At 51.2% G+C, this 16,118-nt stretch overlaps 3 protein-coding genes across 3 annotated transcripts; 1 reads left to right on the plus strand and 2 right to left on the minus strand.

Annotated features, from left to right (window-relative positions):
- Window positions 1-24: 24 nt before the first annotated feature.
- Window positions 25-893, plus strand: BDP81DRAFT_54431 (uncharacterized protein). Its single transcript, XM_060595968.1, has 2 exons — window positions 25-406; window positions 493-893. The coding sequence occupies exons 1-2, from the start codon at window positions 137-139 to the stop codon at window positions 814-816; spliced, it is 594 nt and encodes a 197-aa protein (XP_060443506.1). The 5' UTR covers window positions 25-136; the 3' UTR covers window positions 817-893.
- Window positions 894-4,992: 4,099 nt separating this feature from the next.
- Window positions 4,993-5,472, minus strand: BDP81DRAFT_432203 (uncharacterized protein). Its single transcript, XM_060590755.1, has 2 exons — window positions 5,325-5,472; window positions 4,993-5,273 (listed from the first exon to the last, which is right to left on the minus strand). Exons 1-2 carry the CDS (start codon window positions 5,368-5,370, stop codon window positions 5,134-5,136), a joined length of 186 nt encoding a protein of 61 aa, XP_060443507.1. The 5' UTR covers window positions 5,371-5,472; the 3' UTR covers window positions 4,993-5,133.
- A 5,269-nt stretch (window positions 5,473-10,741) lies between these two features.
- BDP81DRAFT_378208 (uncharacterized protein) lies at window positions 10,742-12,622 on the minus strand (the record flags this gene model as incomplete). The annotated part of the gene is made up of 5 exons (XM_060586793.1): window positions 12,300-12,622; window positions 12,005-12,242; window positions 11,853-11,948; window positions 11,654-11,802; window positions 10,742-11,597 (listed from the first exon to the last, which is right to left on the minus strand). Exons 1-5 carry the CDS (start codon window positions 12,575-12,577, stop codon window positions 10,742-10,744), a joined length of 1,617 nt encoding a protein of 538 aa, XP_060443508.1. The 5' UTR covers window positions 12,578-12,622.
- Between the last annotated feature and the right edge of the window lie 3,496 nt (window positions 12,623-16,118).

Genomic DNA, 16,118 nt, shown 5'->3' on the forward strand with positions numbered 1-16,118 from the left:
GGCGAAGGGCCGCTACCTTATATTTGAAGGCATTGTTCGGTTGTCGGTTGTCTGTATGCAAACGATGTGGAAGGCATGGCTGCCTACCACGACGGGCTGCTACTTCCCTCGCTTCTTGCTGCAATAGCCTAAGGAAATGTTTGTCTGGTGGCGGGCGGCCAGGCTTCTACTTGACACAGCTACCTCACTTTCGACAACAGGCAGCACGGCCGCAGGGTTTACCGATAATTTCTGCCTTCCAACTATTACTTCACAACACCTACCTGGCCGACGTCCACGACCGCTTCGACTTCTTCCTCTAAAGATCGAGCCCGCAAATCAACTTCCTTTGTGCAGGTACGGAAAGCGCGCGTTACTGCCTCGGCTGGTTGCTCTTGACTGTGCTAGTCGCTGTATTTTCGGCAAGGTACCTATTAAACAGGCATCTGGCAGTCCCAAGCGATTCTTTCAACACGAACAACGAACGCGCGACCACTAACCTATCGGTTTCAGATACACAAACCTGCTGTTGAAACCACTTCGACCTGCCGACTTGCGGCCTCATTACCTCTCCTCCGCTTCAGTCTCTCCACCTTGAGTTTGCAACGCCTCCACGAAGACGCGCGAGACAAGAACCAGTCTGTCACTGCCCCCAACTCCCCCGCGCCAACGCTCCTGCCCTGCAGCGTTGGATTTCACCTTGGCAGGATACATACCTGGCCGAACCTGCCGTCAACACGAATCGCCCTCGTCAACATCGGAACTTCGACCCATCCAGCCTCGCCAACCCGCCATTTGTGCAACGACTATCCAACTGAATACTGGTCCACCCGTTGAATTTCCCCGCCTTTGCCGTGTCGAGCGATCTCGGAGAATGGCATCGTACGAGGAATCGAGAACGGCGAGGACCAAAGCGACGGCGGCAGCGAGAGAAGCGCCGCGAGCACTCTGTCAGGTAAGTACATTTTCTACCAAGAAACAAAGGTCGGATCAAAGCTTCGTCGACGCCGTCGTATCCCAAGCGGTCCGAGCGAACCTACACGTCGGCACGACGGAGCCCGATGCCAGCGACCCCAGCCGACACGACCAAGGCGTCAATGCCAGCCACCCGGCATATACGGCAATCTCGACAGCACAATTTCCGACAGAATCAAGCATCCTTGCGTGAAGCTCGATGAAATGTGTCGTGATGCCGGGACCCAGCCCGTACTGTGGCCGTGGGCTCCGAAGGATCTGAATACTGTCCCGCCCTCTTCGCTCTTTCTGGTAGTATCGCGAAAGACGACGCAGCAAACGAGGAGCTGGGAACGGCACTGGATTGGATATGTCGATCTGAAGGTGGAGCCCGACAAAAGAGTCTTGGTCACTTACGAGGGCGCGTGGTACTTTGGCTTAGTGATTTTCGATGAGATCCACGAGTTCGTCTTCGTTAACTCGAATCAGGCGGGGGCGATGTACAGGCTCATCCGGAACTAGAGGCATGACCCTCCGCACTTCATCGCTTTCAGTGGCACTCCGATTACGGACAGCCTGGCGGAGCTGGGGTTTCCCTACTCCCTCATCAGATAATTTTCGGAAAAGGCGGACAGGGACGTCCTTCGGGAGAAGCTAAGGGCTCTCGACGGCGAACTGACGTCGCCTAATCACGAAGGCCGCCCGAACAAGAATTCTCAAGACCTCTTGCGCGGGTACACCGTACTTCTGGCGAGGGGACGACTCCTACTTTCTCGGCATTCCCATCTTGCCCGCCAGGAATATGGAGCGGCGTACCATCGACTACCCCGTGGATGAGAAGTTCAAGGTTCGCCCAGAGGTCTTGACGCAGTAGGTGGGCGTGAACTTGATTCGAGGGCTCGGAAAGGTCACCGACCAAGCCGTGGTGATGAACAAGAGTGCAGCCAACACGATGTTCCAAGACCAGCGCGTACGAGATCTTGCTTTCGCCATCCAACTACCTGGATAACTCGACGCGATAAACGCGGCAAAGGAAGCGGGAGGCAAGATCTTCACTACACAAGTAGAGAACAGCGGCGAGGTCTGCAAGGTAGAAAGAGACGGGCCAACAAGGACAATGAGGAAGGCGACGAAGGCGAGACAGGACTGACCCTCCTTGCAGGACGCCAGGAGAGTGGTCTAGGAGTCCATCCACATGTAAAATATCTATCGCGAGGGATTTCAGTGCCTGGAATCTGCGTGTCTTTAGAGCGTGCATCGGAGAACGGAGGATCCGTAGAACTAGACGTCTCGGACGGAGAGGACGGAGACACAGAGTATTGTACGGGTAAGGCGTGTCTCCCCGCTGCAGCGGGACTGTGTGCGAATGAAGAGTAGAAGGAGAGCAGCGGCACTGTGAAGTAATCTAACATGGTGCACTGGGCGAGGTTTGGCGGTCGTAGATGGTAAGTGCGATATTTACGAAATTAGGAGGTAACGGGCAGCGGGCGCAGCGCTGTCCTGCAGGGCTTTCGGGTGTCGGAGTAGTACTCGTGCCCGCCCCCACTTTAATTGGAACTCGGGACTCGTCACCCACTAAAGTGGGTGCTGAACACCCATATGTCCAGATCGGCCAGATGTCCAGAAAATCGCTCATACTTGCCATCAACATCACCACCTCAATTGCAACCCATCACTATGACCAAATTCAGCCAAGATGAAGAGGAACGTATTCAAGAGGCTATTCAATCGATTCGCGAAGATCCAAAGTTAAAACTTACAGCTATTGCTGAGCAATACCAAGTCCCACGAAAGAAGCTATATCGGAGGCTTCACGGAACACCATCTCTTGCAGACCGCCCAGCCCACAATAAGAAGCTTACCTGGGATCAAGAGAAGGCTCTGTGTCGCTATATTGATCGAATGGATCATATGAACCTTGCCTTACAACGACAGCTTCTTGTGGATGCTGCCAACTACCTTCTAGCCAAGTCTCATAATAGCTATCCAGAGCCTCCTCCATCTGTCAGCCCTGCGTGGGCTAGTCGATTCGTCAAGAGGCATGGATACTTCTATGCCAAAGAGAAGACCTTGGATATGGAAAGGAAGAAGTCTGAGGATGTAGAGGTCATCAACAGATGGTTTCTAGTGCTTCAAGAGACCATCCAGACCTATGGGATACAGCCATCCGACATCTGGAACATGGATGAGACTGGCTTCCAAATAGGGGTTGGGAAGGATAAGATGGTGATCACCAAACGCAAGAGGGCCCATTACTTTGCCATCCCAACGAACAGGGAGTCAGCAACTGCAGTAGAGGCTATCTCTGCAGCTGGTGATTATATCCCTGCCTTCCTTATCCTCAGTGGCTCTATTCATATGAGCAGATGGTATGAGATCAAGGACCTGGAGGCGGATACAGTGATTGGGGTATCGTCAACTGGTTATACAAATGACCAGTTATCCCTGGATTGGATCAAGCACTTTGACACACACTCAAGGAATCGAACCCAAGGCCAAAAGAGGCTTCTCTTGATCGATGGGTATGGCTCTCATCATACGGTTGAGTTCCTACAGTACTGCGAGGATCATAATATCCTCCCATTTGGCCTTCCTCCTCACTCAACCCATGTCCTCCAGCCTCTGGACGTTGTGGTATTTCAGCCTCTCAAGCACTACCACAGCCTAGCAATTGATGCAATAGTCCGGGAGGGCTGCACCAACATCACCAAGCTAGAGTTCCTCAGCTTTATACAGTCAATCCGCAAGCAGGCCTTCAAACAGTCTACTATTATTTCTGCTTTTAAGAAGACTGGGATCAACCCATATAACCCACAGGTAGTGCTGGAGAAGATTGCTGTTCGGGAGGGCACACCACCAAATCCAACTACACCACCTAATAGAGGATTGGACTCCTCACCCTTCAGTACTCCTATAACTATCAGGAAACTCCGAAGAGTAGCTGATAGGCTATCTGAGGCCTCAGAGATCATCCACGACCAGATCCATGAGTTGACTGGAGAGGTATCACCATTTAGCCAGAACCTGGATCGCTTCATTAGAGGGGCTTTAACCCAAGGGTCTGAACTGATCCAGATCAAGAGGGATCTTTCAAGAACCAACTTAGCTGAACAAGTCCGAAAGGCTCGTCGACAGGCAAGAAACAGCCAACTTAAACAGGAGGGGTTATTCGAGTAAGAGATGGGAGGAGTATGGTGAAGCAGAGGCAGGATAATGAGTATACAAAGGCCCTTGGGGTTATTAAGTCAGCTGAGCAAAAGATCCGCCAAACCGCCAAAAAGGGGGCTTTTGAGGCTGCCAAAAAGGCTCGCATGATGAGGAAAGATGGGAGATTGCAGCTGCTATATATAGTTGATGATGGGGGTTGCGGCCGCTGGCTAAAGAGAGGTTGAAAGTGGGAATAGTTACAATTGATGCTTTTCTGGACATCTGGCCGATCTGGACATATGGGTGTTCAGCACCCACTTTAGTGGGTGACGAGTCCCGAGTTCCAATTAAAGTGGGGGCGGGCACGAGTAGTGTCATGTGCTCAAACGATCGGCTTTGGGCACCCTCCACTAGAAATATAGCTTAATTACCCGCTGACGTTGATCCAGCCGTTCCATCGGCTGGTCACATGCTGAGGACGTGATTACATAATGACAGGCAAACCTTAAACCCCAAGCCCCACCCCCTCAGGCACATCGAAATTTCGACGCATGTCCACCCATGATCCATCGGCCAGCATCAACTTCCGCAGAGACTATCCCATCGAGTGCTGCAAGGCGACAGTACATTGGCTCCACATAAGGGGCCCTCTTTTACCCCGCACCGCATCTGGTACATCCACTGCTTGAGTTGCCCCTATGATTTCTACTACGGTACATCCACCAAACTGCCTCGAGTGCGATGTAGCTCTCTGTAACTCAGAAGATTGCTGGTACCGATTTCATACGCAGAATCTCTAATAATTGGAAGTATCTATTATCAATTACGTTGGTTGGTTGGAAAAAGGGGCCCGAAGTGGCCCGATTGGCTGCTCCCCCGCATCTCAATGTATTGTCGCCTTGCAGCACTCGATGGGATATGAGGAACTTGATACATTATGTAACGGACGAGGCTAGTTACCTGATAACTTCGACATTAGCCACGTCTCCCATGAGGCTCTTCTCACTATTCGCAAATTGGCTTAGTGGGCTCTGAAGAAGGAGAGGTCGCCTACTAGTCTTTGGGCATTGGAAGGCGAGCTACGAGGTGTACGATACACCACCAGAGCTTTAAACGATGTTTAGAGAGAAATTTCAGATCACGGCGGACAGGATGGGGTGGCCGGAGGTCAACCTGAAGACATACCCGCTCCAGTAAGCCCCAAAGGCCCCTCTTTGTGTTCCAAGACCTGACTTCTGGAGTAGGCTGGGCCCGAGAACGCTTCCCAGCTGAACCGCCAGCTGACTGCATCGCCGTCGGAAGTCAACGCCACCCTATCGCAGCCCACCCCAGTTAGGGTGCTTCCCATCGGCCATTTCACCGCTTACGGGGCTTTCAGTTCGGAGAACAGCAGCGGTCATACACGCCAGATACCGACTTTCAACCGTCTTGACCACAGGACCGGATCCTATCTCGAAACCGATAAACGTCCGCTTTCTCCCGCATCTGCGGCCGGCTCAACGATTGTCGTGCAGGCAGAACTGCCAGAGCGTACCTTCCTATCGCGAAGATCATCAGCAGCACATGCTGCAAGTCCTGATCTAGAGTTCGCCCTTGGGGCTAATGAGCTGTCCGTCGCTGAAAAGCGACCGGCATCCCCGCTGCCTTCAATTCCCAAGCGACAACGGCTGGCTACATCACCGCAGGCCTCGCTCGGCAGATTCGACTCGAGACGCCTTGCACATGACCAGCATGTCAAAGAGGGGATGATTTACCAGGTCATCAAAGCGGCAGCCGCCCTGTGCCCGCTTTCTGTGCGAGTTCTTGATCTACTGCTGCTTAACGGACAAGAATCACCGAAGGACCTTGTTAACGACCTAGCAGTAAACGCCGGTACTGTTATCCTGGCTTCCATAAACCTCGATACTTATACCCACTGGATACTTGCCGTTATATCCGAGAACGTGGTCACTATCTTTGACTCGAAATCAGCCTCAATAGATGAGGGCGCTGTCCGGAGGAGGCTGGGGCACCTGTTGCTACATATCGGCTGTGATGCTGTTTTCACCTTTCAAGAGTGCCTAGAGCAGACGAAGGACGCTGATAGCAGTGTTGCGACGATGATCAATGCCCTTCACATCATCAGTGGCCAATAGATCCTAGCTATTACTAGCCACGGAACTTGGCGACCTATTCTCGCTTCCCTGGCCAGTGGAGCGCATCATGGCTCACTTCTGTCTGATATTAAGCTGTAGGCGCCGTCCGTTTCGACGGAGAGCATCGCAATACCGCCTATGCTACCGCCGACTATGACTCCGGCTAACTACTAATTCTGGCACAAGCAGCAGGCGATAATTATAAAAGACGTCGCCCGGGTCGTAAAAGAGCAGTATAATAAGATATTGTTGGTTCACGGGGTCGTATACGACAAATAGTGGTAGCAATTATCACTCGTCTGTTGGTGATCCTATTGCTTGTTCTTCTTGTTGTTGTTCTATCTTACATTGTAGGCAGGAGTCGGTCGAAGTAGGTAGTGACGGCCTGGGTGGTTGCCCCACCTTTATCCGGCCGTGATGACTAAGCCAGTTGTCCCACTTCGCCCAGGGCAGGTGCCAGCCAGCCCATGGTACCTGCCTATTACTCCTTATCAGCCTTTGCTGTTCCAACAGGTAGATAGGATAGCTTTAAAAAGCATCGTTGTTCTTATATTAATAGTTATGTAAGGTTAATTTACTAAATAAGAATAATTAAAGTAACTTAGAATATTTACTAAAATTCTAAAACTTATAAGTTATAAATTCTAATACAAAGTTAATTACTAAAGAAGCTAACTATAAGAAGTCTATTTTAGAGCCCGGTGTTACGCCCGCCGCAACTTGTCACTGTGGGCGCGTAGCTATATATGCAGAACAAGGGACAATGATGACCGGAGTCATCATTATCGAAGCTTTTGCTTTGTGCCACAGTTGGTTGCCTTGTCCAGCTCGTAACACCCGGCTCGAGTCTATTTTATATATAATGTCACAGACCCGCTGTCCTAGACCCCAACCTTGAGGTTGGTGTTGAGTAATCCGGTGGCCGGGTTACGTAAGCCTGAGGCTGGATGAAACTCTGCATCCTGTATTCTGTCGCGCATGTCCAGAAACGTAGCTCCTTGAGCTACGTCTTGTCAACAGAGCCTGTACCTGCTTAGGATAGAGCCTGCCCGTAGCAATAGATTGTCTGATCCGCCTGCCCAGCATCCACCTGCCAAACAACCTGCCTGCTACCGTGACATATAAGGCCTAATTCTAAATACATCCTTTATCCCCTAGGTCGCTCTAGATTATTTTAATCTAGAATAATCATTTAGCCTCTAGATTGTATTAGATTATATTAATCCTAAATAACTCTTATCCTATCGTTTATGTAACTTATATTATAGTTCTTCCGTTCTATAGAGAGTCACTAGTGTTCCTGTTTTACTTATATATATATAATATACTCTAGCCGCCGTGGCCTGCGTGTTACGTCCGCCACAGTTGGTCACTATGGGCGCGTAGCTATATATGCAGAACAAGGGACAATGATGACCGGAGTCATCATTATCGAAGCTTTTGCTTTGTGCCACAGTTGGTTGCCTTGACCTGCTCGTAACACTGCGGGGTAGGCCCGAACTTGACCATACATGTTGGGTCGTAATAAGGGAATTCTATTACGGAAGCTAGTCCTTATAGATAGTTATAGGACTATTAAGTTTCTTAATAATAGGGAGCGAGATTACAATTATTATTATATATAGTTACGACGGTTTCGTTTTATATAAGAAGGGGTAGTTTAGAGAGAGAGTAAGCACTTATAGCCCACTTCACTATAATATGGATTTCTATTACTTATAATTAAGTCAGAGCTGGGCTCATAATTGATATAAAGCGAGGTAGTAAGTAGAAGATATATATAACAGAAAGTAGCTTGATTTCTCTAAGTAGAAGATCCGTATAAAGGTCATATCTATATACCATACAAGACGGGTAATCGGCTTGTGGAAAGCGGTATCGTACGGCAGTAACCGGCAGCGCCACGTGTGGCGCTGCGACAGGAGTTGATTTACTCTCATTATAAGCTTCTTTAAGAAGCATTCGTATTGACAACTAGAGAATGTATAACTTTCAAGAAAAAGAATGCATTGGGCAAATAAATGAGCCCTGGCAAGCTAGATGCAGCAGAGAGAGTGTATGGATGAGTTTGATGAGAGTGCCAAACTTCTTCTTCTCACCACAGCCGACCCTGAGGTCTTATACATCGCGAAGAGGCATCTTTCCGATATCCGAGAACAAGGCCGACCTGATCCTAAGCTGAATACTGATCAGTCATCTTCCAGTCATGCATGAATTTGGTCTTAAGTCGGCGTGGTTCCCCACGAGCCACCCGACTCGTGCCTAGTAGGACCCTTAACCTGGAACTACCCACCGGCCTCTATATCAGTGCGCTTCTTAAGACGTCGAAGCATTAACGACAATGGGTAAAAGGTACGTTTTGAAACAAGGGCTGCCCACCGTGTTTTCTTGTACACCGCTTAACAGCCCTACGGACTTTTTCTGCATCCCCGGAAAGCGAAGTAGTTTATTTGAGTCTCCTTGTAAGGCCGGTGCGGAGACAGTCTGGCCAAGTCTCCAGCCAGTTCGTTCCAACTTTCATGAACACAGCCCTGCAAGTGGCTTCAAATGGAGTCGTCCAGTCTAAAGATAAGATGGGTTTGGCTTTGATTGAAGGAGGATACTCTCACTCGCCCAGCTCGCTTATAGTCTAAGGGGCTTTGAGTTCTCATGATTGCAGATGTGACGTACTATATGGATTCGAATAAGAATGAACATCACTCAAAGAATTGTCTCTGATGTTCTCTAGGGTGACTGGCACTGCAGCTCATCACTATTTCCGTCAACGATAAGACAGAGTTGTGACGAGTTTTCCGCTACTTCTTAAAATTGGTGTTGTCTGTTGCCTGGCATCATAGCTAATAGAGACCGTGGGCAGTAGGCTCGGGAAACGTATATCGAGACTGGCCGCTGACAGATCTGTTACCTCAGCTACGCTCCAGATAGACTTTGGTATTTCTCAGCCATGACCATGATCAGGCATAACCTCCTGACAAGGACCCATATTTTGTCAGCTGAAAGTTCAGGCTATAATCTTTCATCATGCCAAAACCAGACTTCACACGGGGCAAAGAGGGGCATTGCAGAATGCCAAGTGAGCACTCCTGACGGCTGTGCAGGCCCCTCTGACTGCCCAATTCTTAGACTCAAGGAGCACTGTCAATAGAGATCGGAATAAATTGGCCTTGGCAGGTCGGCCTTTGGTGTACCTGGCGACGTCTAGTCCATGGTCTCGGTTCACTTTATGGTTTTGTGGTGTTGAAAAGTTTTGGGTGCGAGCCGACCTGCCCTATTTTGTCAGCTCTGACAGGCAACTACCCAATGACTCGTGGAAAACAGTTCATTTTGGATGAAGGAACTGTTCGCAGCCGGCTGTTTCAACCGCTTGTCAACTGAATGCAAATGTGCCTGCCAAGCAAGGTACGGCAACCGCTGCTCGCGTGTTCATCTCCTATTTAGATCGAAAGAGAGTTAAATAAGAGAATAACCAACATCTCTCAGTTCCATTGCATTTGGGTGAACGAGTAGCATCCCAACGGATCGTGTAGCCGAGAGAGACGCCAAGCACTCAACTGGAGGTCGCGGCTATAACATGAAATATGGCCAAGATGCCGCAGAGCCTTTGAAGCTTTCTATTCTTTTCTAGTACTAAATCGAGGCCAACCTCTGCAAAACTATTAAAGTCACAGGGTCCCTACAGCTTCAGCTAGCCGGCGGGATGACCTGTATTTCTGGATGCTCTCTTCCTCGCGGCGCTCCGACATGATCTCCAGACAACCGGGCAACACGGCAGCCCCGAAAGATCCGCGGTGGACCCACATCGGCCCGGCCTCCATTTTTCGGAGGTTTTTGCCGCGGGCAGCAGAAGTTTGTGGACAGTCCAGACCCCAGACTCCGAGTCACGATTCGTGCACTGGGCAAATGATCTTCAGTCATGATGCCACGCTCGAGAATAGTAAACCCGCCAGCGCTGAGCCGTCAGAGCCCACGAATGGCTTTCGCGGCGACTCAATTGAGAGCGGAAGACAGTTGCGAGGCATGCTATAAGAAGGAGATCGAGCCATTTGGCTTTAGGACATGCAACGTTTTCGAGTCCATGGGAAAGTGGAAGTTTCGCGGCGTTACCTCGTAGCATGCTGTACGGTTTCAAGGCCTCAGCTAAGTGGTCATGACTGGGAGAAAAACTGCCTCAAACATATAAGCCACCGTACTCCCGAGCAGATAATTAACACACACGTCAGTGCTAACTGCAGGGTTTTTGAGTCAGACAGTGATCGTAGATTTCTTCCGGTCAATTTTTAAAAGATTACGGATACTATCTGCCCATTACGTTTATATCGTTAAGCACCCATGATACCTTTTTCGTTTCCACTAGGCCCGAACGCCAATAACGACATGAAGAATCCGCGGGTAGCTCATCGCTCCCATTATGAGATTACACACTAAGTATTCGTCCTCTGGTCTTTAAGCAGAGGTGACTCAAGAAGTTGAAAGTTCCAAATTGCAGAGAGAGAAAAAAGGGGGCATGCACGCAGACTGGATCAACATCAGTTCGAAGTGCCGCAAGTACCGAACTCAGCCTGGCAACCACTACCGCAGTGGTCTGTCGTGGCACCGCACCACCCATACTGCGAACAGCACGTCGCGCCGGGTTCGCTGATGCAAGTGGTGCCGCCCTGCGTGGTACCGCAGCGCCCGTTGGTGCTCAGGAGAGGAGACGCCGCCGTACCGGTGGACGCAGGCGCGGAGCTGGTGCCGGACGGCGTGGGAACGGGAACGTTTGCAGATGACGACGCGGAACTGACAGGGGCAGGGGAGCTCGATGCCCCGGAGGTCTGGCAGTTTCCGTAGAAAGGCTGGCATGCGGTGCCGCAGTGGTCAGCCGTGTTTCCACACCAGCCGGCGGATGAGCAGCAGGTTGCACCGGGTTCTGTGAAGCACGTCGTGCTGCCGAAGTTGGCTCCGCAGCGGCTGTCGGTGGAAGCAGGGAGAGTGCCGGTAGGGACAGCAGCGCTTGAAGACGTAGCAGTTCCCGTGGCTACGCGAGTAGTGGTGCCACTGGACGGCGGGGCATCGCCAACGGAGCGATACCAGTTCTCCTGGGGGTCATCGAGGCATTCGCCAACGGTGACAGACTTGAATCCGTTGCGGAAGAGTGATTCGAGCATGTGGTCTGTCAGATTGTAGACACTCTGGTAGACTGGGTCGTGCTCAATTTGGAGCCACTTGGTGGTGGCGACGTCCTTGCCCTCGACGTTGTCATCCCAAATGTCTTTGGAGTCTTGGATGAGGTCGGCGCTGTCATGGAGATAGCCCTCGGTATCGAGGTTGAAGTAGGTGATGTGGTAACCCAAGTCATTGAGATAGCCCTCGCATGTAGCATCACAGGCTGAATAGGGGGGTCTGGAGTGTGTTAGACAAAGACGATTCAGACTTGAACATGATCTCCGTGAGCATACCTCATGTAAGTAGGGAAGTAACCCAGCAGGTCGGCAAAGGCGATCTCATTGTAGATCATCTGGTTACGGAACTTTGCGGCGCTGATGGTGGTGAGTCTCTGATGAGACCAGGTGTGGCTGGCAATCTGGTGGCCCTCGGCAATCATGCGCTGTGGGAGGTTAGTCATTGCTAAAGGCTGCAGGATAGACGCAGACAAACCCTGATAAGAGCAGGCCAGTTGGTGGTTGGGTCGTTTATCTTGCCCTTGCCCAGGTTGTTACCGGTAATGAAGAAGGTTGCCTTGGCATTGTATGCCTGCATGCAGGTCAGCACAGCTCATTGTTGGTCATGTGTTGAAGACATAGACATACTTTCAGCTTGTTCAGCAGATCCTCGGTGTAGATGTAAGGACCATCGTCGAAAGTTAAAGCGATGTCACCATAGTGCTCGCAGTGGTAGATGGCCTGACCATAAGGGACAGAGCCAAGCCTAGTACGGGGAACATTCGTCGTGTCTGGTCCGTCTGGGCGGATATTGGCATCGCACGACGGACCATACTCGATCATGCAGGAGGGAGCCGAGCAGTAAAGGTAGCCCTGACCGCACCATCTATCGCATGGTTAGACCTCTCGGAGACTCAGTTGCCGTACGCACATAACAACTTACCCAGCACTAGAACAGCAGTCGCTTTCGTCGCAGACTTGGTTGTTGTAATCAGGACCGCAGCGGCCGTCAGAAGACTGGCGCTTCTCCAACTCTGAGGCTTCGGGTACGGGCCCAACACGGGCAGCGCGACGCTCAACTGTCCGGCGAGCTGCAGTGAAATCTTGCAAAGCCCGTCTTCCAGCCAAGATATTTGGCACGGGCAACTCATCGCCGCCATGGGCACCGTGGGCAGCAGCCAAGCCTAAGCTGGCGGCAAAAGCGAGAGCGGTGAAATGCATACTGATTGAGGGGCCAAATGCCAGTCGAGAAGTTGTGTGGTAACGAATGAGCTTCCCCGAAGGTTAAGGCAAAAAGAAAGTAGCGCTTAGCGAATGGAACTGGCAGGGCAGAGTTCAATAAAGAAGAAGCCGGGCCAAATTGGGACAGTGTACACGATGCAGCACTGCACTTGACAACTTAATTACACCGTGGTCCGGAAGAATAGCAAAGCGGACTAGACGGCTCGGGGCCGGCCATTGTTATATAACACGGAAGCAGATGTGTCTTCGGAAAAGTAGACTAAGCAATAAGCAGCCTGGCTATGGGCTGAAAATGCAACCTTGGCCTGGCGTTTGAGTGATCGGCTGCTGCAAGCTGGGCCAGTAGATGGCCGCCCAGCTCCAAGGAGAGCAAATTAAACAGGGCAGATCAGCCCGGGCAGTCAACAGCTCAGAGACATACTGGCCGGCTGATATTTCGCGCGTGGTGCCGGTATTGTCCAGACAGGCGCGTGTGGGATAGCTAACCAGGCGCAAGGGTGCCTTGCAGCGAGCCACTTCTTGGTTCATGGCACTCTCTACCGGCACACGGGGCTATTTTAGTCACCTGCTTGCTTGTACCGACTAATACGAGCTGGGAGAGGTCCATTTGTGAGGGAAAAGCAACGATATTGCTGCGCCGAGAGCACATATGGAGACGGTTCAAGTGCAGATGACTGAATCAGAATCCCGAACCATGGGCATTCGCCCCGACGGCGGCGAGGTGCTTTGCTATTCATCTTTTAAATGGAAGGTCTACCAGAGCGCCACTTGGCTGTCCTCGCCTTCTGTTTTCGACCACGTTGGCAACCTGGTGTATGTTCTAACGACTTGGCATCTCGGGTTCATGAGGCTGTATGATGGGTTGAGAGAGCCCAGCGCTGACAATATTGGAATAATACATGGTGCTATTGCGTGCCTTACTGACGAAGTGGTGTACAAAGAAGAGTTGTTCTAGGTACAAGACGATGCCGGAGGTCAGCCGTTATGAACGCCGAGGCCGGTCAAGGTCAGCTGTTGTGGGGTACTGAACAGCATGTACGAACCGTTGGAGAGCGAAAAGCAAATAAAGGATAGGACAATATGAGAAAACGAAGTGTAAAGACTTTCATCCCCGCTCATACGAACACTGCAACGTGCCTTTGCTTGCCCAGCCTTGCCTTGCAGATCGGCCGAGTAACCAACGTTGCGATAGACAATGGCATGATAATTTCTCCAGTTGCTGAATCCTTCGCTGGGTCCATCGTCTTATTGCCTGTGCAACTGACGCATGGAATCGTTGGTTCGTGGCTGTTAGATGGAGAAGGCTCCGTCACGAAGTCTCCCGCATTTTCTCATGTAGGTGAGATGGGCAGGATGAACTGTGGATGATGAGATGCAGTCACATTTCTGCAGCTGGTTAGTACCTTACTTGAGAGGTAATAAGGAACCAGCCAGCAACAGAGGACAGACTTCAGAGGGGTGAGGAGAAGTCATACGCGCGACGCGAGGGGGGAGAAAGGGGATGAGCGGATGAGAGGATAAAAGTGGATGAGAGGTGGATGAGTGTGAGAGTGCAGTGAACCGGGGGCGGCAGGCGGGGCAGAAAGAGGAAAAGTGGAACAAGACCGAGGGGGGTGTTCACTTCTCCATTAAGAGAAAGTGAATATTCACCAGGCATCTCATGTGATAATCGAGTAGAACACCCCCAGTACCCCTTTATGATGTTGAGCCTCGCTAGATGCAGATTACCCCGCGGTGAGCCAAGGTCTACCAAAAGGTGCAAAGGCACAAAGGTAAGCAGAAGTCAAAGCAACGCGCTCTCAGCATCTGCCACGTCCCACAGGCGCCCCTGGCCTGCCGGATTATTGGCTTGGCAAGACTTCGGTGTGCGTCTGGCTCTCATTGTCCTCTGTGGTGTAAGTTGCAACTTGCGAGTCCAAGTTGTAAGCCTACGGTGACATTTCCCCCCTCTTCAGGACGTCCGGCAGCCCTGAACTTGGGAACCAAAATGAGCCCCGGTACTGGGGACGGGAGCGATGGTGCTTTGAGAGCATCTCTGCCGGGCGACGGTCGATGACAGCAGCCAGGGGTCTGGTGAGGCAAGCATTCTGGGTTGAGCTCTCTCGACACCCTCTTCCCGTTCTTGAAGCTTTCTTGTCTTCTTTTGGCTTTTCTTGGCCGTCCGTCCACCATCACCATAAGCGTGGCCTTGGTCGTGACGATTGCCTCCTGTGCGTATCAGGTCTGATCTAGCTCTGATGTGACTCTTACGGTGGCAGGCAAACAAAGACTGGCAAACACTCACGACACCCCAGCCATGATGCTTCCCAAAACTCCCAACTCAGTGCCCTTCATGTCGGTAGAGGATCCGATGCCGGGTTGACAGCAACATCGGCCGTCAGTGAGGCGCCTTTTAGGCAGTTGGCTGCTCCAGTTTCGTGCAGACACGGGGTTGCCCAGACTTTAGAGACAACCAACCATGTTCCTGTTTCACCAACTCTTTTCCCACTTCTCCAGCCTCCGTCTTCCCCGTCACCACCGGGCACAGCAAAGGTCCCACGGTCCCAAGAAGGGAAAGGTAAAAGGGAAAGGCCTGACATTTTGTCAAGTTTTCCACGGTTCACAAATCCCAGCATGGCACTGTTGACAACGGATAATAACCAGCTTGACTTCCGGGCTCGGTACCTGTCCGTCGGATTGGGTGTTGGGTAGGATGTTCCCCCTCCCCGTTCTCTCAACTCTCTCAGAAGGATTCCTCGCTTCGCCCAATTCTGCACACACACCACGCACGACGCAATGCTGCATCACGGCACAGCTGAAGCTTCGTGCAGCTCTGGCTCGCAACTCGCCGCATCGGGTCGTACTCGCACAAAATTTGGTAAAAAAGGTACCAGGATCGCACATGCTTACGTGAAGGAGGGAAAAAAGTTTGTGTTACCTTGCAAAGTCCGGTTGTTCCCAGCTATTACCTACTGCCGCTCACCCGCCAGTCTTCGGATTCGACCTTGAGGCTGATGCCAAGAAAGTTGAGGTGGATGCGATGCCACTGACGACGGTGGCATGGAAAGAGGTTGACCCGTTGAAGTGGCAAGTATTCAAGGGTTATCCCATGCCTTCCCCTCTGTCTAGCCCTTATTTATGAAGCCATGTCGGGCCTTGACAGTTGTGGTACGCCAACTACTTTGTCCAAGACATTCCTATGCCTTGTCAGGAACGACCAAGACATCCTACCGTTCATCGGGCGTCTGGTGGTTGGAATACGATGCGATCCAAATGAGATGAGGGGTAAAACGGGTGAGTCTCAGGCTTTTCCGCAGAGTAAGTAATTGCCAGAAGCTCGCTGTTCTCTACAAATGCAGTAAGCTCGACTATTTGTAAGACTTTGACGAAACCCCTCGGGATAATACGCAAATTAATATCTGCGGTTGAGTGGAAAATCTTGAAAATCTTCCCAAGGATTTATGCCAGTTGGTGGGGTCCGGGCAGGAGCAAGGTTGGTTGGCCTACGTGCGTGTGATGTTTACACGGCCTCTTCGTTCCA

Source organism: Colletotrichum phormii, assembly GCF_030913505.1.
Source record: "Colletotrichum phormii strain CBS 102054 chromosome Unknown BDP81scaffold_14, whole genome shotgun sequence".
In the NCBI taxonomy this organism is placed as follows: domain Eukaryota; kingdom Fungi; phylum Ascomycota; class Sordariomycetes; order Glomerellales; family Glomerellaceae; genus Colletotrichum; species Colletotrichum phormii.

Coding starts and splice junctions, on each gene's coding strand:
- BDP81DRAFT_54431 (XM_060595968.1), top strand. CDS start 137: ATGTTTGTCTGGTGGCGGGCGGCCAGGCTTCTACTTGACACAGCTACC. Junction 407..492: donor GTCGCTGTATTTTCGGCAAG/GTACCTATTAAA, acceptor TATCGGTTTCAG/ATACACAAACCTGCTGTTGA.
- BDP81DRAFT_432203 (XM_060590755.1), bottom strand. CDS start 5,370: ATGCAGTCAGCTGGCGGTTCAGCTGGGAAGCGTTCTCGGGCCCAGC. Junction 5,274..5,324: donor GAAGCGTTCTCGGGCCCAGC/CTACTCCAGAAG, acceptor TTTGGGGCTTAC/TGGAGCGGGTATGTCTTCAG.